This window comes from Amphibalanus amphitrite, unplaced genomic scaffold, assembly GCF_019059575.1.
Source record: "Amphibalanus amphitrite isolate SeventyFive unplaced genomic scaffold, NRLGWU_Aamphi_draft 000017F_arrow, whole genome shotgun sequence".
NCBI classification, from domain to species: domain Eukaryota; kingdom Metazoa; phylum Arthropoda; class Thecostraca; order Balanomorpha; family Balanidae; genus Amphibalanus; species Amphibalanus amphitrite.
Window position 1 is genome coordinate 1,432,885 of NW_024881513.1, and position 27,834 is coordinate 1,460,718.

General features: G+C 59.4%; 1 protein-coding gene across 6 annotated transcripts in view; it reads right to left on the reverse strand.

Annotated features, from left to right (window-relative positions):
- Positions 1-27,834, reverse strand: part of LOC122387653 (catenin delta-2-like) — a 95,826-nt gene that overhangs the window by 46,457 nt on the left and 21,535 nt on the right. For 5 of the 6 annotated variants that reach the window (XM_043378044.1, XM_043378053.1, XM_043378026.1 and 2 more), the window contains exons 3-4: positions 10,741-10,877; positions 5,414-5,594 (exon numbers count right to left, since the gene is read on the reverse strand). In XM_043378044.1, the coding sequence (XP_043233979.1) occupies positions 5,414-5,594; positions 10,741-10,877 (318 nt within the window). Of the gene's footprint in view, positions 1-5,413; positions 5,595-10,740; positions 10,878-27,834 lie in introns of those variants that run through there. The other variant, XM_043378072.1, reaches the window with a different exon arrangement.

Here is a 27,834-nt window from a genome sequence, read left to right on the forward strand (position 1 = left end):
CGCGTACCACGCCGCAGCGTCGCAGGCACGAACGTTTCACTCTCGTCTGCGGACACATCGGACCCGGTCGGTGGATCGGGGTCCGGGGACTGAGCGACGCTGGGCGGCCGCGTGTCCGACTCCGTCACATCACTCGGAGCTGGCGACACACACACGCCATCACACTCGCTGTCATCAGACCACTCCACCGTTGGCGCTCGCAGAGCCCCTGGCCTCGGACATTCAGGGACGGTCAACCGATGTCGGAGGTTTCGCACATGTCGTGGGACATTATCGACTTCGATTGTCTGGGCCGAAACGACGCCTGTCACAATACCCTCGTCTGACTTTACAAAACATCGGTCGCCCCGCCGCCGAACCCACACCTTGTCCCCTACCTGGTATACACCGGGTTTCTTCAGCGGCAGGGCGTCACCAGGCTCGTCTGAGGTTCTGCGGGGCGTCACGTCAACGTCTCGGCCAGGGTGTCGAAGCACCCCGTTGATTGGAGCTGTGGCCGGGTCACTGCCATCCTTCGGTGTCACGTTGTATCGATGGACTGCTTCAGCAACGGAGCAGGACTGCCGGGCCACCATCACTTTGATGGTACGATGATGGCGCTCGACGATGCCGTTCCCGCCGGGCTCGTAGGCAGCGCGGAACCGGATGGATACGTCCCAGCGAGCCGCGAACGCTAACATGACCCGGCCACGGAACTCTGTCGCATTGTCCGTGAGTATTTCCGCCGGGGCTCCACGCTCTAGAAACACGTTCTCCAGCTCACTCACAATCTCCAGAGCTCCTGCCCGGCGAAGCCGTCGCCATATGGCGTACCTCGACGGCCCGCAGTCCACCAGCGTCAGGTATGGGTGGCCGTGCACGTGGGTGACATCCATGGCCAGGCGATCCCACGTGCGTTCTGTTCCGAGTGACCCACCGGGCCAGCGCTCCGGCGCCGGGTCAATCGAGGCACACGTCTGGCATCGTCTGACCACGTCTCGCACAGCTGGTTTTGACACCCGCCTCACCCCCAGCTCACGTCGGGCGTACCACAACGTTCTCCTCACTCCTTGGTGACCGATGTTTTCGTGGATGGTGCGGATGTCACTCGCTGAGGCACTTGTGATGGCAGCGACAGCCACCGGTTGTGCTTTGGACGAATCAGTGGTTGGCTGGTCGGCAGTCTGCAGCCAGGCGTTGGGCACCCGCGTCACCTCATCAGCACGGTTGACCGCTGACGCGACCAGCTCGATAGTGACCTCCAGTTCGTACTCGATGACGAGCTGACGGAAAACAGCCACGCGCCGTCGGATAAGCATTTCGGACTGCGCCTTGGTTCGCAGCCTTGCCTTACCCGACAGCGCGTCACTCAGCCAGCGGTGCACCGTCACCGAGTCTGTCCGGAGCGTCAGGCGACGGAAGCCCCATGCTACCGCCAGGTTGACACCGTTGAGAGCGGCATCCAGTTCTGAGATATTGATGTGCACGTCCCTCTCCGATTCGGCACGCAGCCAGGACGCGTCCTCGATGATGGCGCCCGTGTCAGGGTCAGTGAGCACGACACCGCGGGCGATGGAGCTGGCGTCGGTCCACACCACGACGCTCGTCCCTGTCACACACCACTGGCCGCGTGCCGGGTCACATGCTCGAAACCGCCGTGACACCTCATCCACCTCACGTTGTAGTTCCTCGCTGACGATCGGAGTGTCCCAGTCCGGGCTGAGGCGGTTGGCAGTCCGCTTCATCCATGCAGCGGCCGGCCGCAGCCAGCCTGCGACCGGCACATGAGATGTCAGCTGGCCGGCCCACGCGAAGACAGATCGCCGCGTTAGCACGGGTGGAGTCTGCGTTGGTGACTCCCCGTCCCTACTCCACTGGAGTGCCGGCCCGTCGCTCTCGGCGACACGAAGGCCCAGCATACGTGCACCGGTCGCGACCCGCTCCGGCGGCTTGCATGTGAGCCCGAATCGAGCGAAGTGCTCGGCAACCTCATCAGCCGAGACCACCGCTTCGTTGACCAGCAGATCATCGGCGTAAGGCAGCACTGCCTCTGCCAACCCGGGGCTCTGTGCGAGCACCTTCCTGACCACAGCCTTCATGATCAGAGGCGCGATACTGAGCCCAAAGCCGACCCTGGTCAGGCAGTACCGCCGCCCTTGCACGATGACTGTCTGGTACGGCCACAGGGCCGGGTCCACACGAAGCTGAAGAAAAGCTTTCTTCAGATCCAGGACAGCGACCCGGCGTCCGTGACGTCGCCACCTTCGCAGCTCTTCCACGCAGACGTCAGCGTCGGCTGTGTGACGTGTCAGGTGTTGATTGAGTTCCCGATAATCTAACACCGGCCGCACCTTGTCCTTCGCTGCCTGAGTAACCACCATCAACGGGATCAATCCCTGTGCGGGACCGTACATCGTCTCATCGTATTCGCGCAGCCAGCCCTCACTAATCCACAGCGCCAGCTCTGCATCGAATTTTTCACGCGCACAACTCGGCACACCGTACTGAGCTATCGAGTTTCCAAGCGGGGGCGGAGCCACGCCATCGGCCCATTTCCAACGGACTGTCCACACATCATCGAACACAGCCGTGAAGTCAGTCTCGTCAATCCTTAGCTCCGGCTCCGTGTCGACCGCTCGACACACCTCCCGCTCCGGCGGGACCTCACGCTGCACCACAGCAGCCGTGTCGACCGCACGACACACCTCCCGCTCCGGCGAGGCCTCACGCTGCACCACAGTAGCCGTGTCGACCGCTCGACACACCTCCCGCTCCGGCGGGACCTCACGCTGCACCACAGCAGCCGTGTCAACCGCTCGACACACCTCCCGCTCCGGCGGGGCCTCACGCTGCACCACAGCAGCCGTGTCGACCGCTCGACACACCTCCCGCTCCGGCGGGACCTCACACTGCACCACAGCAGCCGTGTCGACCGCACGACACACCTCCCGCTCCGGCGGGGCCTCACGCTGCACCACAGCAGCCGTGTCGACGCTCGCAACTGGGTTGTCGCTCCCGAAGCGAACGGATCCTCCACTTACACTCACGCCCTGCAGGGCGTCAATGCCGGTCATGCCCAGCAACACGTCTACGCCCAGCAACCGGGCCGGTACGACGACCGCCCGCACACTCACTGTCGCCCCGCGCACTCCAAGGCTGACCACAGCCCGCCCACAGCACAGCACCGGGCTGTCGTTGACAGCGACCAAGCTGGCGTCACTCCGCTCCCAGCAGGACACCATGCCCTTCCACACCACTGTCTCGCTGCACCCTGTGTCGACGAGTGCTCGGCACTTGCGCCCATTTACATTGATGTCGATGATGGGGGCTCTTGGGTCACTGCGGCAGCTGGCGACGGCGGAGCCCGTGGCGCTGATGTAGCGCCGTCGCCGTGCCCGTTTGGGCAGAGCCGGGCGATGTGGCCTACCTGGTTACAGGTCCAACACCGCAGTGGTGGACGGCGACCCGTCCCTCTGGCTCCCCGCTGCTGCTGTACATATGATGGCGGCGGCTGGACGACAGCCACCGATGCAGTCGCTCTCTCCCTGGCCGCCATCGCCAACGTTGACCTAGCGACGGCGACGGCTCGCTCCAAGGAGAGAGTTTCATCTCCAGCACTGTTACGTACTGTTAGCCGCACCTCCGGCGGCAGACCTTGCAGGAAGTGCGTCGTCATCACTTCGTTGGACACTGAACCTATGAGGGATATCAGCCGCTTGACTGATCCCAGGTAGGCATCCACAGACTCGCCCGGTTGTAGACGTCGGTGATACAGCTCATACATAGCCGCGTCGGGTCCCAATGCAAATGCACGATGCAGTTTTTGGCGGACGATTGCAGCATCCCGCTGCTCGGTGGAGGAGAGGGTGGCCCACACCTCGTACGCCTGGTCCCTCAGGCGTGTGGGTATGACAGCGGCCAGTGACACACGACGCAGGGCACACAGCTGTGTCGCCTGCTCCAGCCATCTGACGACGTCACCGCTGCCGTCGAACTCCGGTATTGCCCGCAGATCGAATGCAGGCGCAGGAAACTCTGGTTCCATGGTATTGGTACCAGCTACCGGTGCACCACTGCCCTCTTCTACGTCAGACATAATCACAACACTTAGTCGAGAAGGCCGAAATAGCTTGTCGTACTGACTTAAAAGTCACCGTCCAGCACAAGAAGAAGATCTATTCTGCTCTCCTCTACACCTTCCAGCCAACTAAACTCACAATCCCCCTCCTGGCACATCCACAGCTCGCAGACACACATCTCACATCATCACCAACCAATCGCGCTGTCATACGTCATATATCTCACATCATAACCAGCCAATCATGCTCCCATACGTCATGCCCGGCCCAGCTACTTGCAGGGTGTAACTCGGCCCTGCCGGCATCAGATGCCGGCGGCTATGACCAACGCTGGGTCACCGGTTCACAGCTCGACGCTGAAGCTGACTCACACTTATACGGCTCACATTCATCCTTGCGTCACGCTACAGGATGAAAAAAAGAAAGTAAATAACTGCAGTATTTTTGCAAAATGGTGTAATGCCAATTTTTATGCTAACTGATAAACCAGGACTTCATGTCAGGATCTTGACAGGGTGTGGAACAAAAGGATGTGGGTGCATCAACTGTCAAGTGACAAGTGAACTGGCTGTTGGGAATACATGAAACTCTTTTCAGAGATGAAGTAAAGTTGGTCATTCATATTTTAGAGATGAAAATATTTTCCCCATTAGGTGTGATTTGCCACCAAAAAGGCTGAAAAATGAAACACTGCCGACCGGTGTCATGATCAGATGACCAGACACTCGATACCCTCCCACCCCCGTCTTGTATCCCACTGCATTGTTCGTGTCTGAACACATTTTAGTGCCGTCTGACTCGCCCCTGTTACCGGGAACCCTACTCCGGGTACTAACTACTGTCTGTGATCACCTTCAGCCCCGCCCGACCCATCCCGTCCTGTTCCGCTGGTCCACTGGCCGTCCCAGTATCTGTGTCGGTGTATAGTCCATCCCCCACTGCCTGTTGTGACTATTGTCCCCCAATACCGGCTGTGTCTGTACAGTGTATAGTCCCCGTCTACCTGTTGTGTGGTGCTCTGTATACTGTTTAGTCCCCCCCCTATGTATACTGTATAGTCCCCCGTCTACCTGCTGCGTGGTGCTCTGTTTAGTCCTTATAGTCCCCGTCTACCTGTTGAGCGGTGCTCTGTATAGTGTGTAACTGTCATCTGTATAGCCCCCGTCTACCTGCTGCGTGGTGCTCTGCATACTGTATAGTCCCGCCCCGTCTACCTGTTGTGTGGTGCTCTGTATACTGTTTAGTCCCCCCCCCCATGTATACTGTATAGTCCCCGTCTACATGTTGTGTGGTGCTCTGTATACTGTTTAGTCCCCCCCCCCCCTATGTATACTGTATAGTCCCGCCCCGTCTACCTGCTGCGTGGTGCTCTGTTTCTGGGTGCGGCTGATGAGCTGCTGCTGCGGCTGCGGCTGACCGCCGCCGTTGGTCTGCGGCCCGGCCGGCGGCGGCGACTGCTGCCGCTCGTACTGGGTGTGGTACTGCAGGTCGGCGCTGAAGTGCAGCGTCTCGCCGTCGCCGCCCGACAGCTCCGGCCTGCGGCGGTCGGCGGCCGGCGCGGGCCGGTCAGTCAGCGGGCACAGGGTACATCGCCGGTCAGAGCCAGCGGCCCGGCAGCCGCCGGCGGGGCAGGGGTGCGCCGAGGTCATACAAACCGGAGAAAGACGCCGAGGATTTGCCTAGACGTCATCCCAGTTACGGAACTTTGATTTGGTCGCAAAGTTATACTGCAAAGTCTGCCATTAGGTTCAGTCGCGTGGTTATGAAGAATGTCGAATACTCAATTAAAGTTTACACTTCGCTATACGTATTTCTTATCATATGCTGACGTCAATCGTAGTAAAATATCGAACGTTGTGATGACCTCAGCGCACCCCGGTAGGCAACACAGGGAAAACGATAGATAACATAATGCGGGCACATTACGAGCAAACAGTACGAAAAAGCAAACGAGAGTAACGTGACGAACCAAAACAGTGCTAAATGGCTGAGCTAACATTGATGGGCATAACGGTGCATGGCACGAGCAAAACGTAAAAACACTGAGCAAAATACGCATGCCCATTGCCAAGTCTCTCGGCATGCGGTCACTAGGAGACGGTCAGTGGTAACTACGGCTGTGGCGACTCCACTGCCGCCGCTGGGCTGTGATGGCGGGCGGGCAGGTGGCCGTCCCACAGCCGGTCAGCCCGGCCAGACGTCGCCCGAACTCCCGGGGAGCACTCGAGCAGACGGTACGACAGACACAACTCGAGCAGACGGTACGACAGTCACACCTCGAGTAGACACTACAGCAGTCACACACACCGACACGCACTGGCATCCGCTCTGAGGTCACTCGGCACAGAGGTGGATGGAAATGGTGCGGTACCATCTGATGTCGGACAACCGGGGACTGTCTCCCCTTCCAACGGATGGAGGCTGCGGTAAAGGTAAAGGCTGGGCAGGTGACGAGACCAGAATTTACTATTCTGTTTCTCATTAGGAGCCCGTGTCATTAAAATGCCCCCACCCCAGAGCCCAGTCCCCAGACTCAGTCCACCACCGGTGACTCTGTGGACCTAACAGATACATTCATCGCTCCAACTGCCCCTTCCACAGCCCTCCGCGTTCAATCCGCCGCCGGTGAGCCGTCGGACCTCTGGATACGACATCCACCAGCCCGGCAGAGTCTACACGGGAGCCGTATAGAGCGACTCGTTGGATTCTGTCGTCGTTTACCGGCACACCCAGAGGTGAAGCGCGGCGCATTTCGGCGGGGGCCGTCAGAGCTGGCCGGCCAATGGCCATTCCCGAGCCGGCCCATAGCGCAGATCGTATGGGCGCCGGCTGAGCCGTGCCCGCCGTCCCGTCCGCGCCGAATCGGCCGCCACCGGGCGCCGACGGACCAGCTGATCACAGCCGCGGCCCGGCCGATCCCATCATAGCACGGAGCACTCAGAGGGGCTGGCCGAATGCAGCCGTGGCTGAAGCGTCACCTTCTGCTGCGACAAACTGTTCGGGCGTTTTCCATGCGGACTCAATAGCGGTCGGATTTCGCCGTCCCGTAGCGGCTTGACATGGCAGCTGCTAAGTCCCGTAGGCCGCAGCCGCGGCCGCCAGTCGGGGGCGGGAAGGGGACATTGTGTCTCTCCGGTGCGGGCGCGTCCCCGGTCCGCCGCCGCTGGCTCGTTTGTCAGATCGTATCGCCGCCGTGTCAAAGTGTCGCGCGGTCTAGGGCATCACCACGACTCGGCGGCTGAGCCGGCCGGGTGGGGGCGGCGGCTCGGCGGGGGCGGGGGCGGGGCGGAGGGACGGGCGGGGCGGGGGCGGTACAGAGGGCGGCGCCGGTATCCAATTAGCCGCCCCTGTACAGACAGGAACGGATGGAGACAGGATACGAGACATGGCGGGAGACACGGGAGGAGACACGAGCCGACATGGCTTCACCAGACGAGAGGACCCGTGAGAGACAGAGGTGCGACGTAACAGGGGCGGGCAGGAATAGTTGCAGTCTGCAGGGAATGGTTCACCGGCGACTGTTTCACATCTGAGACACGTGGCGACGAATAGGGCAGGATGAGGCGGGACGTCTACAGCCGCCGCGGTACCTGAGCGGCGGGCGGGCGGTTCCCGCTGGACGGGGACACGTCTACAGCCGCCGCGGTACCTGAGCGGCGGGCGGGCGGTTCCCGCTGGACGGGGACACGTCTACAGCCGCCACGGCACCTGAGCGGAGGGCGGGCGGTTCCCGCTGGACGGGGACGTCTACATCCGCGGCACCTGAGCGGCGGGCGGGCGCTCCCCGCCGGACGGGGCACAGATCGATGGCGTCCGGCGGGCCCGGAGACACGGCACGTGACACAGCCGGGACGGGACGGCGCACCGGACACTGCCGGCCAGCTATTTCTGACACCGGACAAAGGACCTCGAAACAATGGGCACAGCCAGCGCAGAACAATCGAGACTCTTCCGAGAGGGGTCACACGAAGGAAAATTCATCGGATCATGGCACATTGGAGCGTTTATAGAAAGATGAATGAGATTCTGAGGACTCTGAATGGGAGGCAGATGTGGCGTTATCTCCGTGAAGGTGGCAGGACTAACGGAGATATGACACGGGCCGAGCCCCTGGCGAGCCCAGCCCACAGCCGACAGGCGCCGGGGCAGCGACTGCTCACTAACAGCGGTCACGGCAGCAACCGCCACACAAGGGATGTGTCATAGCACGAAATGAAGAGAGAGGACTGAAAACTGAGTACAAAGCAGCGAAGAGAGGCAGGCTGATTCCGCAGGCACCACAATACGACAGGAGACAGAATGAACTAGCTCGATAGTCAGCTAGAAGAAGACCGATCCCCGCTCGCCCCTCGCAGGCGAACAAGAGCGAGAGGAGTGTTATGCGACCTATGGAGTACTTGTGCTGAGGACTAATACGGCCGGTCATTCACGGGTCTGCGCCGGTCTGCGCTCCTTACGACTCGGTCTGGCGGTCGGCTTCGGCCGGCGGCTCCAGCAGAACGCGCCTGCAACGTCCACCCAGGGCCGGCTCAGTCAGTGGGTACCCTGGGTGTGGGACAGCGGCCGTGGGTTCCCCAGTGTCCACCCCCGGCCGACTCAGTCAGTGACTACCCTTGGTGTGGGACAGCGGCCGACCGCCTCAGAGGCGCCAGTCCGGCTGGAGAGCTAGCGCAGCATAACACCTCAGCAGGTGCACCAAAATACCAGATCCGGTGTTGCACAACCCCACCCTAAGCTGCCGCACCACAACACCCAGGACCGGCGCAGCATAACACCCAGAGCCAGAGCTGCACAGTACCGGAGAGCCGGTGCATCACAATCCCATCCCAGAGCTGGCTCAGCACCCCATGCGCCGCCACTCGGACCCAGTACCCACCCAACCCATAGAGACCATGTTCATTGTTCAGCTAGACCACAGCCACCCGACCATCCACCGTCAGTCGGTGGCGGCCCGACACCGTCACTCGACTCCGGCAGGAACTCACCTATGTGAGAACTCGACACGCTTAACGGTGCGCTCTTTCCGCTGTTGGACACGTTCCAGGACGCTGCCGAGCCACCCACGGACAGAGGCCAGTCAGTCGGGGCGGGGGAGTGTGTGGAGGGATGGCACCCTTCACCGCCTGCGAGTGCTATAGGTGCATTCAGCATGACGGGGGGCGCATAGCGGGCGTGTCACACTCAGCGCCTGAAGCGATTAGTGGCAGCAAAGGGGAGCGGGTAGCCATATGTAGAAAGTATGCAGACACTTCAAGAACTTATATCTCGGTAGTTAGTACAAGCAAGGATTAAATGAGCTTGGACAGCCGCCACCTTAGCAAGGGTACACATACGCTCGGACGACATACCTGGACACACGCGCACGCCATTTCACACCCACACATTAACACACACACTCAGCCACACAATGGGGCAGGAATGCCATTCAAACACATACGGGGCTAAGCGTTGATCCGAAGATGCAGTGCGGATTACGCCCGTCTCGAGTGGCAATAAATCAGTCAGTGACGGTAAATACAGCCGAGATAGGGCTCGCAGAGATGGTAAATCAAGTCCCATCCGCCGCGTCCCGAGACAGCTCGTCCCTCCGGCCGGCTCTAAATCTGCACCTCCAACGAGTCGCCATCAGTTTGATCTGCCAGCCACCGGCGCGGCGGCCGCTGCCGACAAAACATCCCACCCCTCTCCCTGGCCCGCCCCACTCGGCGCTAGCCGCTCGGCCGCAGAGCGGGTCGGCGGCACTGGACCGGCGCGGTGCCGGCGGCGGCCGGCCGCGCTGCCGGCGCTGTCTGCTCAGCGGCGGTGGCGACGCTGGGGCACACAGGTCCTGCCAGCCGGCTGGACGGCTCGACGGAGCCGGGTACGAGCGGCTTATGTCGTGAAAACGGAAACGATCGACTGGACAAATCGTCCATGAACCATTTGTAGGGTACGGGTGGATATACATGGAGACCGATCGAACGCCATACAGAGGTGGGCACGGAGACACATAGACACACGGACTCATCCACCACGGAGTCACGAGTCAAACATCGGCACCACCGCACACAGGGCCCCTCGGCCCACATCACCAGTGCACCGTCCGGACCCCGTGACCCACCACAGCACCCCACACTGGGCTGAGACAGCCGCCCGAGCTGCCCCGACCACCACACCGCGCCGGTGCGGCGGCCCATTCAGCCGGCATATACGACGGCACACAATGGCGCCCTAACGTGTCAGCGGTGGGGGCGCTGTGACCTCCGGACATAACGTGTCAGTGGTGGGGACACGGTGACCTGGGCCCTGGGGTGGCGCTCTAACGTGTCAGCGGTGGAGACACGGTGACCTGGGGTGGCACTCAACGTGTCAGCGGCGGGGACACGGTGACCTTCCAGTCGGGCCGAGCCATCGCCGACCGTGTGAGGTGACCTGGCGGTCATAGTTGTGTCGTCCAGACGTCGTATCCCCGGCACGGACAGGTCAGACAAGGGTTATGAAGGTCGGCCAATGACAGAACATGGCCGGTGCAGCCCGGTCAGACAGTGCTGCGGGGAGGTCAGAGGGAGCCCGGGCCGGGCCGGGCCGGGTCGGGTCGGGTCAGGTCGGGTCAGGTCGGGCCGGGCCGATCACTCACAGGCAAATCTGTGGGGACGGGGAGGTCAGTGGCAGCCGCCCGGGCCGGACCGGGCCGCTCACTCACAGGCAGTCGGGGTTGGCCATGTCGGCGTGCGCGGCCGCTGCCGAGCCGTTCAGACGCGACGTGCCGTTGCTGCTGCCGCTCGTACTGTCCAGCCGAGAAGAGCCGCCCGTCTCAGGGGTCACGGCCGCCAACTTCAGCTGAAACACAGACGGCCGCCCGTCAGTGACACCGCCCGCCAGAGAACACCACCTACCGTCATATGGATACCAACTGTCATAATACAGCGTAACGGAACCAAAATAATGCAAACCCATACATCACACAGCGAACAGCAAATGGACTAAAATGGTATTTACTAACCTTCACAATCACTGAACTGGGCTGACACTGAGTGGTGACTAAGCTAGTGGCCACTGAATGACAGTGACAGTTACACAGACGAACGTCGTGACAGAGGCGACTCACAAAGTGACCTATTACTACCCATCAGTCAGCCGGCAATTAACTAACACCCATCAGCTTTAAACGAATCCCAGGCATGGAAATCCACCACCAGCAAACACAGTCACTTCCAAAAATCAAAAGAGCCCAATATCACAATCCAGTGCCCTGGTCCATCCGTGAAATGTGGAACGACTGGACGGGGCTCGATTGCCTGGTCCGCAGGCCCCGCGCGTTTCTGCGGCAGCCTCGCACAACGGGCCTATCATGGCGCAACGACCACGGCCGCTAGCAACGACCCACAGCCGGCGGCACGACGCAGCCGACACGCCGCAAACCGCCGGCCGAAACGGGACACCCGCGAGAGGGCCGAATGATTCGCCGGAGCCGGCCGGTGAGCAGTGAGCACTGAGCAGTGAGCAGTGAGCAGTGAGCACACGTTCATCAGTGCCACCGCGCACTGTTTTAGACGCGGCGCGGGCGAGCATTATCATACGTTTTCCTCTGAAACTGAGACGTTTTACAATAACGGACCCTGTTTACCGTCGCCCCGGCGTCGGAGCTGGCCCCGGGGAACCGTTTCATTTGGTAAGAAGCCGCGCTATCTGGGGAAATATTAGCCGCCGCCAAGTGCCAGCGGCCCGACGCGGCCCCGGCGCGGCTGGGCCGAGAAAAACAGGCAGCCGGTCCGCGCTGCGCCGGCCGGCCGGCTGACGCTTCTCAGGCCTGTCGGACGCCGGTGTTAGCCGGCCGACACGCAACAGCCGCCGCCGACACCGGGCGCGGCCCGCAATCTCCGGCCGCCGATCCGCCCTCGCAGCCGACGGCCTGATGCCGCAGATAACAGCTCGCCATTTCACAGCCACGTAACAGCTCGCCATTTCACAGCCACGACACACGGGGTGGGCTGAAAACACAGCCAGCAGGACTGAGCATCGACTCGACTGCCTCCTGGCCATCAGGAATCACCAATTTAGCGAGATGCAGAGATGATGCATCACATCGCCCTCTAGCCGTGGGCCAGGCAGCACAGGTAGCATGGGTAAACGGTAGCACTTGTCGGCTGTCGCGTCCGTCAGCAGTCAGAAAGCTTCACGTGGCTCCGTGTCATACAAACCCTCCCCGTGTCTCAGCACCAGCCACCTGGGCCCGCACTTCCGCCGCCAGCTCGACCGCCACCCCCACAGCCAGGCTGCCGTGGACGGAGGTAGCCGCGGGCGGGGGAGCACGCCTCTCGAACACTAACGAGCGCGTCAAGAGCCGCCATTAGGCCGCGCGCGGCGCCACGAGGCGGCACCTGAGCACGCCGCAGCCGGCCCGGCGCTGTGGGGCCGCCGGTAGACCCTCTGGGCCATCAACAGCAGCGAGAAACGCGCCGCAAACACGGCGGGGCGCACTGCTGAGGACCGGTCTCGGCACGTCGGAGACGGGGCGCCGCCGCCGGCGAACACGGCGGACACACCAGGCAGACAAACGAACAGCACAGACGAGTGGACACGGCGGTGGTATCGTCTCCGCCGCAGCCCGCAGAAGGCTACGGTCCGCAGACGGTCGTCCGGTACCCGCAGCCGCGCCGCTCGGGCAGCGGGGCGGCGTGTTCGATCGATGGTCCGGTTAGTTATTTGGCCGGCGCCGGTGCCCCGGGCGGTCCGACACGTCATTAGGCGGCCACTGTTGATTACCCACCGGTAACTCGGCCGGCACACCGGCGGGACGCACCGCGCCGCGCCCGTGATCCACGGGCTCGCAGTGGGTCAGCCGGGGGGCGGCGGGCCGGGCGGGGCACGCGACAGCGAACGGGCGGCGCCCGACAGGACCACGCACGGCCGAGGTGACCTGATGGGCCGGCGGGTGAGGAGGGCACGGGCGCAGACCGCAGGGGAGAGGAGCGGCTCTGGAGCTGGAGAACGGCCGAGGCGCGGCGCCAGGAATGGCAGCACGGTGATGGAATGATTCGACCACGACAAACCAAACAACCCTGCCGCACCCTACAGGCTAACACATTCCAGCTTCCCGATCTGCAGCCGGCCGGCATCTGCACCAGGTCAGCGGTCATCGCGGCGGCATCCCTCCCGGTATCGCCGCACCGTGGTGTTTACAGAACAGCCGACTGACCACCACAGGGCGGGGCCTGACAGGGGAGCGGCCGTCCGGCCACAGGACAGGGTCGGACGGGCTGCGGCTCCTGAACGGCAGCGGCCCTCAGTCTCCGATCACAGGACAGGATCGGACCGGTCCCTCTGACCACAGGATAGGGGAGCGGCCCCTTACCACGACAAGGTCAACCAGGGAGTGGCCCCTCATCAGGACAGGGTTAGGCAGGGGATCGCCCCTTACCAGGGCAGGAGCAGGAACGGAGCGGCCCCTCTGACCAGAGGATAAGGTCAGGCAGGTAGCAGCCCCTTACCAGGACAAGGTCAGACAGGGGATAGCGCCGCCCCTGACCGGCCGTTGCAGGTCGGCAGACCGAGCACTGCTCGCCGATACCGCTGTTTGGGTTACGGCCTCATCTGAGCAGCCTAGCAATGATCAGAAACATAACTAATCAGCATTCACGAGCGTCCGATGGCCCGCGGATCAAAGGCAGGATTGGATCGCCGGCCCTGTGATTACGATTAAAGGTAGTGTGCCAGCTTTCCTGGACCGTATGGAGTTAATGGCCCAGATAAGGAGAACCGGATTTTTAGAACTTATCCATACCTTCAAAACTCATGGAAACGTCTTAAATTCTTCAAATTTTGAGTACCCCAGTGCGAAATTCGCCCCGACGCGACGGGTTGTCGGTCGTACCCCAACCACATTTCACACCACTATGAACAATAAATGCACACACTGAAATCGCTATTACCGATATGCTCATCCAATCAAGTTTCGATAAACCCGTTCATCATCATCTCCTGCGGTTTCGAACACGCCTGTTAGGTGGCTTCTGATGCTCGTCGAGGTCGGAATTTCCAAATACGCGTGGTGCGTCGGGCCGCGCGCTCTGACTTCGGCCAAGAAAAATGCGTCAGCTGATCATTGTCATTTCTGCCACTTGCGTGTGGTGAAATGGGGTCATAACTTATAAGACGGCTTTTTCATATCAATTATTTTACATAAAATCATATTTCAAACCATAAATAATGTTCGACAGCCAAATAAAAGAAACAATACCAATACGGGCTTACAGTTTAAGGCTCGACATTGTGTTGTCTACGATTAGACAGCTGATAACTCATTCCCGTACGTCGTATGGTCGTAACACTATAATGACCTTTGCTTATTGTCACAAGTGCGCCGCATTCGCGATTGTTGCCCGACGCCTGTTTGCAGGTGAGCCCACTACAGTTGTTATACATATCTAAAAACCGAAAAACTTTTAGGCGAAAAAGGCACTATTCCAGGCCCATTTTTGATTTTTTTTGCGATATTAGGTAAAAACAGAAGCTTCTTATCCTAGGAAAAATAAAATGGGAAATCTTTCAAATGTGGCACACTACCTTTAACGAGAGGCCCTTCTGTGAGGCAGTGACGCCACTCCCGCAATGGGACACTGCAAACGAACATCGACGGGGATCAGCGCAGTTTTATGGAGGGAATCAACACCATCAATCGTGACCGTGCACTGAGGGCCCAGGCACGCCCGCCCGTCTTCCAGTGGGCAGCGCTGGGTCCCACGTAATAACAGCATACTCTGTTCTCCCACGTTTGCCCTGCAACAAAAACTTTAACACGAGCCTTGAAGCATCTCAGCACCAGGCGCGGATCCAGGGGGGGGCGACGGGGGCGGCCGCCCCCCCCCGCCATCCGAAAAAGGCGCCCATATCCCGCGGCAGAGAGGGCGCCCCGAGCAGAAGAGCGGCGACACAGCAAAGGTTCAGCAGAAATAGGGCGCCTCCAGCAGAAGTTGGGCTCACCAAGCAGGAGAGTGACGCCCAATTGCCCATTCCCAGCAGATGAGAGTCACCCCAGCAGCAGATGGGCGCCCCCAGCAGAAGAGGGCGTCTCGTTACAAGAATATAAAATACCTTCTGTTCAAGAGGGGCGCCCCTGGCAGCGAAAGGGCACCCTTAGCAGGAGACGTGTCCCCCTGAAGAGGAGCGACACCCCAGCAAAAGGAGAGAGGCGCCCCCATTCCGAGAAGAGGGGCGCCCTGACAGCAGCTGGGCGCCCCAGCAAAAAAGGACCCCCATAATAAGAAAATGGGTGCCACTGGCAGAAGAGGGGCGCCCCAGCAGAAGAGAGGGGTCTCCAGTAGGAGACGGGCGCCCCAAGCAGAAGAGGGGCGCCCCAGCAGAAGAGAGGCGCCACAGCAAAAGTTAATCAAAAATAGGCAGCCTCCAGCAGAGGTTGGGCCCGCCAAACAGGATATGGGCGCCCCATTGACAATATCCGGCAGAAGTCAGACGCCCCAGCAGCAGATGGGCGCCCCCGGTAGAAGAGGGGCGCCCCATTACAAAAAAGAAAAGGAGTATATTCTACCAAGAGGGGCGCCACTGACGACAGCGGAAGGGCAACCCCAGCAGAGGGGCGGTGCCCCAGTAAAAGGAGAGGTGTGCCCCGTTCCGAGCAGCAGAGGGTCGCCTCGCCCCAGAAAAAAAAAAACAGGAGCCCCATAAGAAGAAAAGGGGTGCCTCTGGCAGAAGAGAGACGTTCCCCGCAGTGGAAGGGCGCCCCCACAAGAGTGGCGTCTCCAGCAAAAGAGAAGTGCCCCCTGTAAGAGAGGGGCACCCCACCAAAATTTGGGCAGAAGTGGGGCGCCTCCAGCAGAATTTGGGGTCGCCAAACAGGAGAGGGCCATCCTATTCACAGTAGAAAAGACTCCTCAGCAGCAAAGGGGCGCCCTAACAGAAAAGGTGCACTCGTAGTAGAAGTGGGACGCATCAGGAAGAAGAGGGGCACTTCTAGCAGAAGATGGGCGTCCCAGATAAGTGGGCCGCCCACAGCAAATTGGTTGTTCTTAGAAGGAAGAAATGAGGCGACTTAAGCAAAGTGGGTCTCTCCATAATGGATTAGGCGATCCAAGCAGAGGTTGGGCGCCCCCGGGAAGTGAGGCATACCAGCATAAGTGAGACGCTTCCAGAAAAAGGAGGGGGCATCACCGGGAGAAGGAGGACTGCACCAGTAAATGGAGGTCACCTTTTTCCTAATATCTTTTGCTAGGGTAGCGGTGCCCATCTACGACTTTTAACCCGTGCCGTGCTGGTGGTCTGAGTTTTCCGTGTCCTGCTGGGGAGGGGGGGGGGGGCACACTCCCTCGTCTAACTCGGCTCCTGGGCCGCGTAGTGACACGCGATAAGCGGCATTCGAAAGATCGTCAAAAAACAAGACGAAAACAAAACGGTCATTTTTTAGGTCAGGTCGAATGTCAGGTCACCAGAGGTCATCAAAGGTAAAATGTTGCCTGTTTCAACATTTTTCCGTTTTCGAAGCAGCGGCACATAACTCGGAAACCAATAGAGCTATAGCGCCGCAGAAAAGCGCATTTGATAGCCCTTTTAAGGTGCTTCTGCGAGCTGCGCTCAGATTTGACCTCAGGTCAACGGTTTAGCCTTCAGAGGGCAAAAGACTCTAAAAATAGCCTTTTTACGAACAATGTTTTCCTGCAATAACTTTTGACTCAAGAGAGTCTCGACATTACGTTTGCCAGCATTGCGTTTCTGTCGTCGAGACACGTCGAACAAACTAAAGGGTGACCTTATGAAGGGTAATTTTGAGAATTTGACCTCAGGTCAAGGTCATGACCTGACCGGGAAAGGTCATGCTGCATAGCAGTCGATGCGTATCGTCGAGCTGAACACAGCTGAGGTGTTTTTATCGCTCTAGCTTGAATCTATCAAAAGTTATTTTAAAAAAAACTGCTGCGGACCTTTCATGACATGGCATGACCTCTTGGACCTAATGAGTGGTCACACTAGGTGCAATGTTCTTATTCAGTGTGTTAATTTTATATGTATCCCAATGCTTGATATTGTCTAGAATGGCGCTCGTCCAAAAGAGATGCCTTTCAGTTTTCTCCCAAAGACTTAATTATACCTCCCTACCTAATGGAGACGTCGCACAACTGACCTGACCTTGGGTCACAGATATCGAAATTCCGAGATATACATTTCATGAATAGTGTTGCTTTCATCAATCGCTGAAAGGTTCAAAGCAATCGTTCAGTCGGTATAGCAATGGTAAGCATTTGAACTTTTTCTTAGGCTAGGTCACTTGGCATAACCTGGTGACCTGACCTTCCATCACCCGCGTCAGACATTTTTACAACATGTGCAAAAAAGATGCATGATAAGGTATGCTGAAAATGGCGGCGCTGCGCGCAGCCGTTTTTCAGATATTTGCGAAAAACCTGAGGTGGAGCACGATAACGCCCCATAGCACGGCGCGGGCTTTTGGCTCCCGATTTTGACGGTTTGGCGCCCCCTTTGTATGGAGCGCCCCCGGATTGCCAGGTCGCCCCTATTTCGACTTGCCGCCCCCCCTCCCGAAAATTCCTGGATCCGCCCCTGCTCAGCACCTATGCTGCGTGTACTGTGCAACGTACATACAAACTGCATTGTTGTAATATTACCTGTTTGCCGCCGATTCCGGCATCGACACCACGGTGGGAGCGTGCGTCAGTTCTGACATTTGTGGCCGGCGCGGGCTGGGTGTCAGACTGTGTGTCAGCTCGCTGATTCAGTGTCCGTTCGGGTGCTCGAGTGCCAGTTGGCCGGCTCCGTGTCCGTTCGGGTGACAGTCGCTCGTCCCGGTGTCAGGTCCGGTGGCAGTCGCTCGTCTCGGTGTCAATTCCGACGGAGATCGTTCCCGTCCGTCGGGCGACAGACCGCATTGTCCGGCCGACGCGCCCCGTCGATGGCGGGGTGTCGTGATGACGGGTTGTCGGCGATGGCGTCCGCCCCCCCCCCCTCCCCCGCCCCAGTTCCGCCGGAAAGGGGGGTATCGGCCGGTCGGGCCCTGCTCGCGCGCTCCGGTCCGGGTCGGAGAGGAGATACAGCGCCCGCCGCCCCGGACGGACGGAAGGCGTCAGTCGGAGGAGGGTCCGTCCTCCCGGACCGCCCAGCCGTATCGGCGGCCAGACGGCGCGGCGCGGCGACCCCTCACACTACCGCGGCGACGTCACCGACCGAGACATCACCGCCATCACCGACAGCGACATCACTGACGTCGGATAACCCGGCACCACTCAACTCATAGCGGCGACGCGGCTATGGAAGGTTAGGACCCTGCCCGGGCGCCACTGAACGTGACCGGAGCAAAGGGAGACGGGGGTCGGAGACAGATAAATCACCCCGCCGACAGACGCGGGGCAGACCCTGACTAGGGGTGGTGCGAAGGGGAGTGTAGGAACGGGCGCGCCGCTGGCAGCAGAGCTGAGAGGCGCGAACGGCAGTCGTCGACTGCGACGGACGGCGAGTGGAGCAGAGAGTGGGCGAGAAGTGAGCTAAGGAATCCGTGCGGAGTGCCAACGGCTACGAGGTTTATCCGATCACGCACTCCTTAACGCCGACATGGCCGCCGGCGAGTGGAGCGGAGAGCGAGCGAGAAGGGAGCCAGGGAAGCTGTGGGGAGTACCAACGGCTACAAGGATTCTATGGTCAGGCACACTAACGCCGGCACGGCAGGTGAGGCGTATCGAGCACGGCTCGGGGGTACGTACAGCGGAGTGCGGTTCCTTGGCGGCGACACCACGAGGATGGTTGCCCGGCGACTGACGCGGCGCCACCATGAGGATGGTTCCCCGGCGACTGACGCGCAGCTATTCAGAGGCATATTAAGCGCACACACAATCGTAAAGGAAACCGGGGAGCCTGGTAGGCACGCTTTGAAGGGTCGTGCAACGCGGCACCCCAACCTGCTACGCGATACACACAAAACACCTGGTTCCGGCCACCCTACAACTCATGCACACACATCAGGTCCGCCGCCGACCCCTCGGCTACTCTGCAACTGCAATGCGTCCGACGCCCCGGCTACTCCGCACTGCACATACATCAAGCCCGCTGCCGACGCCTCGGCTACTCTGCAACTCACGCACATACATACTCATGCACATGCATCAGGTCCGCCGCCGACGCCTCGGCACGCACATACATCAGGTCCGCCGCCGACGCCTCGGCACGCACATGCATCAGGTCCGCCGCCGACGCCTCGGCACGCACATGCATCAGGTCCGCCGCCGACGCCTCGGCACGCACATGCATCAGGTCCGCCGCCGACGCCTCGGCTACTCTGCAGTAGAGATGTCCTCGGATACAACTTTTCGGTATACCGATACCATACTGATACCAACTCGGTACTTGTTATTTGATTCCTAATGTGTTCGGTATTTTGTTGGTATAATGCACCCTAGGTTGGTACTTGGTTTTGTATCGGTATTCCGATTTTCCGTAGTCGACGTCCTACTCTGCACCGCACATACATCAGGTCCGCCGCCGACGCCTCGGCACCCACATGCATCAGGTCCGCCGCCGACGCCTCGGCTACTCTGCAGTAGAGATGTCCTCGGATACAACTTTTCGGTACACCGATACCATACTGATACCAACTCGGTACTTGCTATTTGATTCCTAATGTGTTCGGCATTTTGTTGGTATAATGCACCCTAGGTTGGTACTTGGTTTGGTATCGGTATTCCGATTTTCCGTAGTCGACGTCCTACTCTGCACCGCACATACATCAGGTCCGCCGCCGACGCCTCGGCACCCACATGCTCAGGTCCGCCGCCGACGCCTCGGCTACTCTGCAGTAGAGATGTCCTCGGATACAACTTTTCGGTATACCGATACCATACTGATACCAACTCGGTACTTGGTATTTGATTCCTAATGTGTTCGGTAATTTGTTGGTATAATGCACCCTAGGTTGGTACTTGGTTTGGTATCGGTATTCCGATTTTCCGTAGTTGACATCACTACTCTGCACTGCACATACATCAGGTCCGCCACCGACGCCTCGGCTACTCTGCAACCCACGCACACACATCAGGTTCGCCGACAACGCCCCGGCCACTCTGCAAATCACGCACATACATCAGGTCCGCCGCCGACGCCTCGGCTACTCTGCAAATCACGCACATACATCAGGTCCGCCGCCGACGCCTCGGCTACTCTGCAACTCATGCACATGCATCAGGTCCGCCGCCGACGCCTCGGCTCCTCTGCTACTCATGCACACACATCAGGCCCGCCGTCGTATAGCCTCAGCCACCCCATAAACTCTGCACCGACATGGGTCGAGAATATGGTATGGCAGGCATGGCACGCGCCACACCAACTTAAAAGATGGTATGGCAATGCCATACCAACTTTTCAGGGTAAAAGCTACGAAATTTAAGGATTTCAGTTTGATAAGAATAAAACACGATATTATTGTTTCAAGCAACTGGCGCCATACCAACTTTGAAAACAATTCTCCACCCATGTTCGCACGTACATGAGGTCCGCCGCCGACGCCTCGGCTACTCTGCAACTCACACACATGCATCAGGTCCGCCCCCGACGCCTCGGTTACTCTGCAACGGCACATACATCAGGCCCGCCGCCGACGCCTCGGCTACTCTGCAACTCACGCACACGCATCAGGTCCGCCACTGACGCCTCGGCTACGCTGCAACCCTTGCACGTAAGTACATCAGGACCGCCGCCGACGCCTCAGCTACTCTGCAACTCATGCACATACATCGGGCCCGCCGCCGACGCCTGGGCTGCACTGTAACCCCTGCACACATCGGGTCCGCCACCGGCGCCTCGGCTAATCTGCAACCCATGCACACGCATCAGGCCCGCCGCCGACGCCTCGGCTACTCTGCAACTTACAGGCGCCAGGTGCGCCGCCGTCACCTCGGCCCTCTGCAACACGGTAGGCACTTAGCTTACTAAAGCGCATTTTAGTGACATCAGAGCCTGAGTCGATCGCCGGCGACCTGGTCACTCGTGGAGATGTTCACCGCCGTACCGTACAACACGGAACGCAGACCATTTAGTCACGCCGGCGATTCGATCGGAGTCTGGCAGGCGTAGTTCAGACACGCTATTGTCATCGCATATAACATCTTGCCAAGCGTGACACGAAACCTGCCCGGGAGCCGCTTCAATAGCGAGATAAAGCAGCACTTGTTGACGAGGCAACGTGGGGGGTTGGTTAGATGTGTGCATGTGTATGTATGTGTATGCTGACCCAACTGATCGTCCGTTTTATATTAACGACTCCAGGGTACAGGAAAGCCTCAATTACGTGGATGTGCCCTATGACGTGAATACATACATACATACATACATACATACATACATACATACATACATACATACATACATACATACATACATACATACATACATACATACATACATACATACGTAGATACATATACAACAGGTCCGCCGCCGACGCCTCGGCTGCTCCGCAACTCGACATTCTTTTTTTTTTCTTCGCCGGGACTGGAAAACAGCATCTCTTTTTTTTTGTCTCAGAGACCAGCTTTAGGATAATGCCCCTTGTCAAAACAGACCACGCATTTCGAGAAGCGCTTCCGAACGCAACTTGATGGACATACGCTGCCGCAGATACACATCTCAGCCATTCACCTTGGAGGCTCGGTTTAGCACTCAAGGAGTCTCTTCGTAAAAAGGTCTCAAGTATTTTCTAAGTGGCCGCCTCCGTATTTCTGCAAATCGACATACGCATACATCCGGTCCGGCGCCGACGCCTCGACTACTCTGTTTACACTACACACCTGGTCCGTTGCCGACGCCTCGGCTACTCTGTCTACACTACACACCTGGTCCGCTGCCGACGCCTCGGCCACTCTGTCTACACTACACACCTGGTCCGCTGCCGACGCCTCGGCTACTCTGTCTACACTACACACCTGGTCCGCTGCCGACGTCTCGGCTACTCTGTCTACACTACACACCCGGTCCGCTGCCGACGCCTCGGCCACTCTGTCTACACTACACACCTGGTCCGCTGCCGACGCCTCGGCCACTTTGCGCTTAACACACACGCACACACACACACACGCACCCCCCCCCCCCACACACACACACATACACACCCGGTCTGCGTCATGCATCGGCTGCTCCGCAACTCGACAGGCATCTAGCTATCGACAGACTATGAACTTCTTTCGTTCAATGTCTGAAACACTGGGCTCAGCGGTGGCAGACGAGACCGAACGAACAATCCGCACACACTGAGAAAACAGTTTCTCCATTTTCGGTCTCAGAGATCAGTTTCGGGCTAATGTCCCCGATTCAAAACAGATCACACATTCTGAGAATATTTTCTGAGCAACGCCATTGATCGCAGAAACAGAGCTCAGTCGGTACCTATTTTCGGTGTCAAGCTTTTAAAAATTAGTCTCACTATGAAACCAGTTTCCAGTCCGAACCCCAGTTTCGGTATCGCTTGAATCCAGTATTCGGGTACATGAGCCCTTAGGAAGCCTTACTGAAACCGTTTTAAAATCAGACACATTTGAGGCTGGTCTCAGCGCTCAATTGAGTCTTTATTCAAACTGCTCTCAAAGTGTATTCTGAGTGCAGGAATCGAGCAAGCACAGACAAAATGCATGCAAGATCATGCCCGGACACAAATACACCGACTACGCCGCTGCCTGCCGGCTCCCCAATCTCGAGACTCCGAGTAAGCGTCGCGACACTGCAATCTGCGGCAAGCTGGCAGCCGACACTTTCGCGAACCCTGCCCACCCACGGTAACCCGTGCGAGCAGCTGCCAAATGTGAGTCCCCACATGCGCTGGCAATGCAAAGTCGTCATCCCGCAGGCCAGAACGGAGCGGCAGAAAAGTCATCGGCGCCCGTGCTCACAGGCCTCATGAACAGCACGTGATTCTTAGGTAGGGGTAGGTGCGTTTAAAGTACGCTAACAATGCACCGTTCCTACTTTCCGTGAGGCACTGTGCTTTGCGTGCGGTGCCATCACAGCACCGGAATCCAGGCACAACCTTTTCTACCAGTCATTCACGGCCACATGGCCATACAAACCTTATTTATGTATGTGCGGTCGTATGAGCACGTAAACCGGGTCCGCCGCCGACGCCGCGGCTAAGTTGCGCGCAACATAGGTCTACGGGACCGCTGCCGACGACTAGATAATCTGCAGCACGATATCAAAGGCGAAACCAGGCCACTGATCCCAGATTCGCGGCATTCCATTTTAGCCAGCACCGATGACGTCGGTTTAGGCGCCGGGAAGCGTGCGGGGCTAAACATCACAACCCCGAGGCCGTGAACACGGGGGTCCAAGACCGACACGGGGACAAAACCATCGGATCGGACCCCCCCCCCCCCCTGACCGCAGTGCGTCCAGGCATGGCTTCACACACACTGGAATATCAGCGAACGACACAGCAGGGCCGCCGGGAACCACAGTCGCCCCTCCCCCCTCCCCCCCCCCCCCAAGGCCGCCCGCGCCGACCGCCAGTCAGAAAAGACAGCCATCGGCGGAGCCAGAGCCGGCCGCCGGCCGCTGGCACAGCCCCGGCACCGCCACGACACCGGACCGGCTGATGAGACAGTCAACGCCGGGGCAGCCGCGGGCCCGCCTGCCGGTACTGTCCGCGGGGCCACAGAGGCCCACAGTGGGGCCGCCACGGTCCTCAAACCAGGCGACAGCGGCGGGAAGGGCCGCCCGCCGCAACCTGATACCAGCCGACGCCGCACGACCCGGCTCCCCCGCTGGTCCCCCGGCGGCCACGAGAGGCAGACGACTAACGAACACCCCGAACACGGTCACGTTCCATTAGTGGGTCGCGGCGCCCCCACGCCGGTCGACAGTGAGTCACTGGCGGCACTGTGCGGGGAGTATGGGGTCCAGTCACAGCTGACTCAGGACGGGAGCCGACCTTGGGGTGGAGGGAGTCCCTCGCCGCCCCGGTTCACACTAAGGTGTATTTGGCGTTTTTTAGGGGCCGTCCTACCCTACAAACGAGCCGACGCGAGTGGTTTCGGCCGCTGACAGCCAACTGAGGCGAACGCTTGGTGATAGTGGCGCGGGCAACGGGGGCCTAATCAACTCATAGCGGCGACGCGGCTATGGAAGGTTAGGACCCTGCCCGGGCGCCACTGAACGTGACCGGAGCAAAGGGAGACGGGGGTCGGAGACAGATAAATCACCCCCGCCGACAGACGCGGGGCAGACCCTGACTAGGGGTGGTGCGAAGGGGAGTGTAGGAACGGGCGCGCCGCTGGCAGCAGAGCTGAGAGGCGCGAACGGCAGTCGTCGACTGCGACGGACGGCGAGTGGAGCAGAGAGTGGGCGAGAAGTTTCCCACCCACCCTCACCTATTTAATAGATGCGACTTCTAGATTCGTCAAACCTGCATATCCTTAATCCCGACCTATATACCTCGTCGTTATCACTCCGTCGGTGCGTTTTTTAGGGGCCGTCCTACCCTACAAACGAGCCGACGCGAGTGGTTTCGGCCGCTGACAGCCAACTGAGGCGAACGCTTGGTGATAGTGGCGCGGGCAACGGGGGCCTAACATGACATCCCGACAGTGACTGCAGCGCCGGCCGCCGGCTGCAGCCGCCGTCCAGCCGGCTGTCAATGGCGCGCGATGGACGCACTCGCTTGTGAAAGAATGATGTCGACGGCGGCAAATTGCGAGTCGGGTTTAAATGTGCGGCAGAATCTATCGTCCCTCTTCCCCGCGTCAGCGTGCGGGATAGCCTATTCCCGCGACAATGCGTGGACAAATATATTCACTGTTGACAATGGGCGCACCGAATCTGTCTCCGGCAGTAGGGAGGGAGACAGGGGTTTCTGCGGCATGGGGAGGGCAGGGTCCCTGCGGCAGGGTGGAAGTCATTGCAGGGAGGGCAGGACCCCTTGCGCCGCCCCGTGACCCCGTTCGGCCGCTGACCGCCCCGCATCCCTCCGTTCCGGATGTTTGCAGCCATCCGCCGGATATGTTTGGGCGGAAGACTTGGCACGTCACTTCTTTCGCACCACAAAATCGCATTCAGCACTGGTGTTTATTATGTTTCACACGCGGCTGGTCCGCTAACAAAGACTCACCAGTCGGGCGCGACCGGCGACCGCACCGGCCGCGCGCCGTGCCTAAATAGCACGGCAACAATAACGGGAGCAGGAACGACAGGCGGAGGGTAGGTCGGTACTCTGCAGGACAATGCCGCTGCCAAACGACTGGGTGTTAGCAAACGCAGACATAATTACATAAGAAGCGTTGTTTCACATTAAAAGTGCCCCCCCCCCCATTTTCTGTGCCGATCAATTTCTGTGTATGTTCACCGTCGGCGTCCAGTTTCGCTCAGTGTTGATCACCCAGACCACAGGCGGAGTTTGAAATTCGGTGGAGTCCGGTGCGGGTCACCGACCCAGCACTGGAACCATTCCCGGCCCCCGGCGCTAAGCCCGGCCCGTTTTGACATACCCGTGTCCGCTGGGCTTTGTTACAGGCGAATCGGCCAGCGTGGCCGCCCGCCCGTGCTGAAATATCCCCCATAAAGAGCTTATCGCGTCATTATCCTATGCATATCCCGCGGCCACAAAATATTCGGCTTTCCGGCGTAAAACACGTCTGGCCCTGCTGTGGACGGGTTCGACACCGGGCACCTGAGGACTGGCACCTGAGGACTGGCGCCTGAGGACCGGACACCTGAGGACCGGGCACCTGATGACCGGACACCTGAGGACTGACCACACGGGGACCGACCGGAAGCTGGTTACCTGGTTACCGGACCCCAGTACCGACTGACAGACCTGGGTCCCGGCCAGGACTGGCCTGGCTAGGACCCGGACTGGCCTGCTGACTGGGGCGGCCGCTGAACGGCGGCAGGACGGAGTGCCCCACCCGCTGACCGAAGCAGCACCTGAGGACCAAGCAGAGGCGGCACAAGAGGCAGCAATGGGCGTCCGGGCCGACGCAGCACGCCAGCCCTGCGGTCGCAGCACGCCCCCGCATGGTGAGTCCGTGCGCGGAGCACCGACAGCGAAAGGTGCCGACAGCGCATCACTGGGCTCGCCGGTCGAGTAGCCTCCCCTCCACGCCCGGACCGTACCGACAGCGGCGGCCAACAGCTCACGGCTCAGCAGAGCGCCATTCACCGGAACACCGCAGCTCAACGCGCCGAGACCAACAAACCGAGCCCGAGCGGCACTGAGCCGCCGGTCGGATCACCACTCCCCAGTGAACCATTTGTACCGTGATGACACGGTCTGGTTGCCGTGTTGCATCAGTCTAACGCTCGGTAAGACGGGCGGCGCGCCCCGGCCCGGGCACAGGTCGTGCCGGAGCGCAGTCGGTCGGCTCAGCACGCTCCGAGGTAGCTGCGTCACCAGTGCAGCGGGTGGTCCCACGGCGACCCTTGGGCCGGCAGCAATCAGCCGCGGCAGTGACCGGGCGCCGCCCACAGACCCACTCTGCCGACTGCCGGCCGCGGGCTGCTGGTCTGACACCGGGTATACCGACTCACTGGTACAGTCGTGTACAGGTTGATGGTCCCCTACTCTTTATCCACCGGGTTCCTATGGCTCAGCATTGGCAGCAGCCGCCTGGTACCGGTAGGCTGTGCCGCATGACCCGAGAGTGAAGCGGCACAGCCTACCCACACCGTTTGACATCGGCTCGGGTCGCCGGGTGGAGCGCTTTGTAGACCAGCTGTCACGTCAGACCAGCGCGGGGGGAGAGGCTCGTCTCGGTGGTTGGCGTGGGCTGGGGAGTGGTGTGGGGCGTGTTGGTGGACCATGGGGGCTGGGCGGGTTGTGTGGTCACTTGGTGCATTGCACATTTTGCGTCGCTTAACAATGGCATTCCTGTTTTTGCTAAGCACAATGCACGGAATACCCAGCGAATATAATTTACTTGTGCATTGTGCAAAACGTGATGTGGCACGGTATCGAGGCAACCATAGGTCTTGTGCCACATACATGCATGATATTTAGGCAATACGCTTATGAAAATGGTAGATTGATCGGATTGATCCTGGATGTCAATTCGTATGCTAAATGTCGACATGTAATAAATGAACGAATGAATGAATCAATCAATCAATCAATCGACAATCGACATGTAGATATAAAACCGTATAAATGGCTCGCAACCACAAAAATCAAACCAGATCCTAATTCGGATAAGTAGCCGGAGCCCCGATGAGGCTCGAACCGGGACTCCACGTTGAAAGTTTTGCCAATGATCCATCATCATTCCACCAAGCTAGAGCAACCGGCAACCGAAACCACAAAAACATTCATTGACTTTGCTGCCGACCTCCCGGCCCCGCCGCCCGCCCGGCCAGACTTAGCCCCGGCCGTGGCCACCATCTGGTGTAGCTCAGCGTAGGAGTGCTAGACTGTCAAACTGACCGGTAGTGAGAGGCCCGGTTCGAGACGCTTCGCGTGCTGGATGTTTATTTCTGTGTCCGAGGCGATGCGATTAGTCCACTTTTCAGAAAGATTATTTGGTGACAGGTCTGTTTTCTTTCTTTGCTGCAATTCATGAGGAGACCGTATGGACCCTTACCTGTCCTTCCGCACCCCACTTGGGATATGTGGGTGTTTGAACCCCCCTGGGTTTTGTGAATATCTCTAAAGCGAATTTTTGGGGGGTGGATTACGATCGGTTCTATGCGACAAGTGACCACACACACCCAGCCCCAGGTCCGCTCACTCCCTCCCCACATCACCCCCGCCCCACACCACACTCCAGCCCGCCTCATCCACCGAGCCGAGCCAAATCGACTGGCC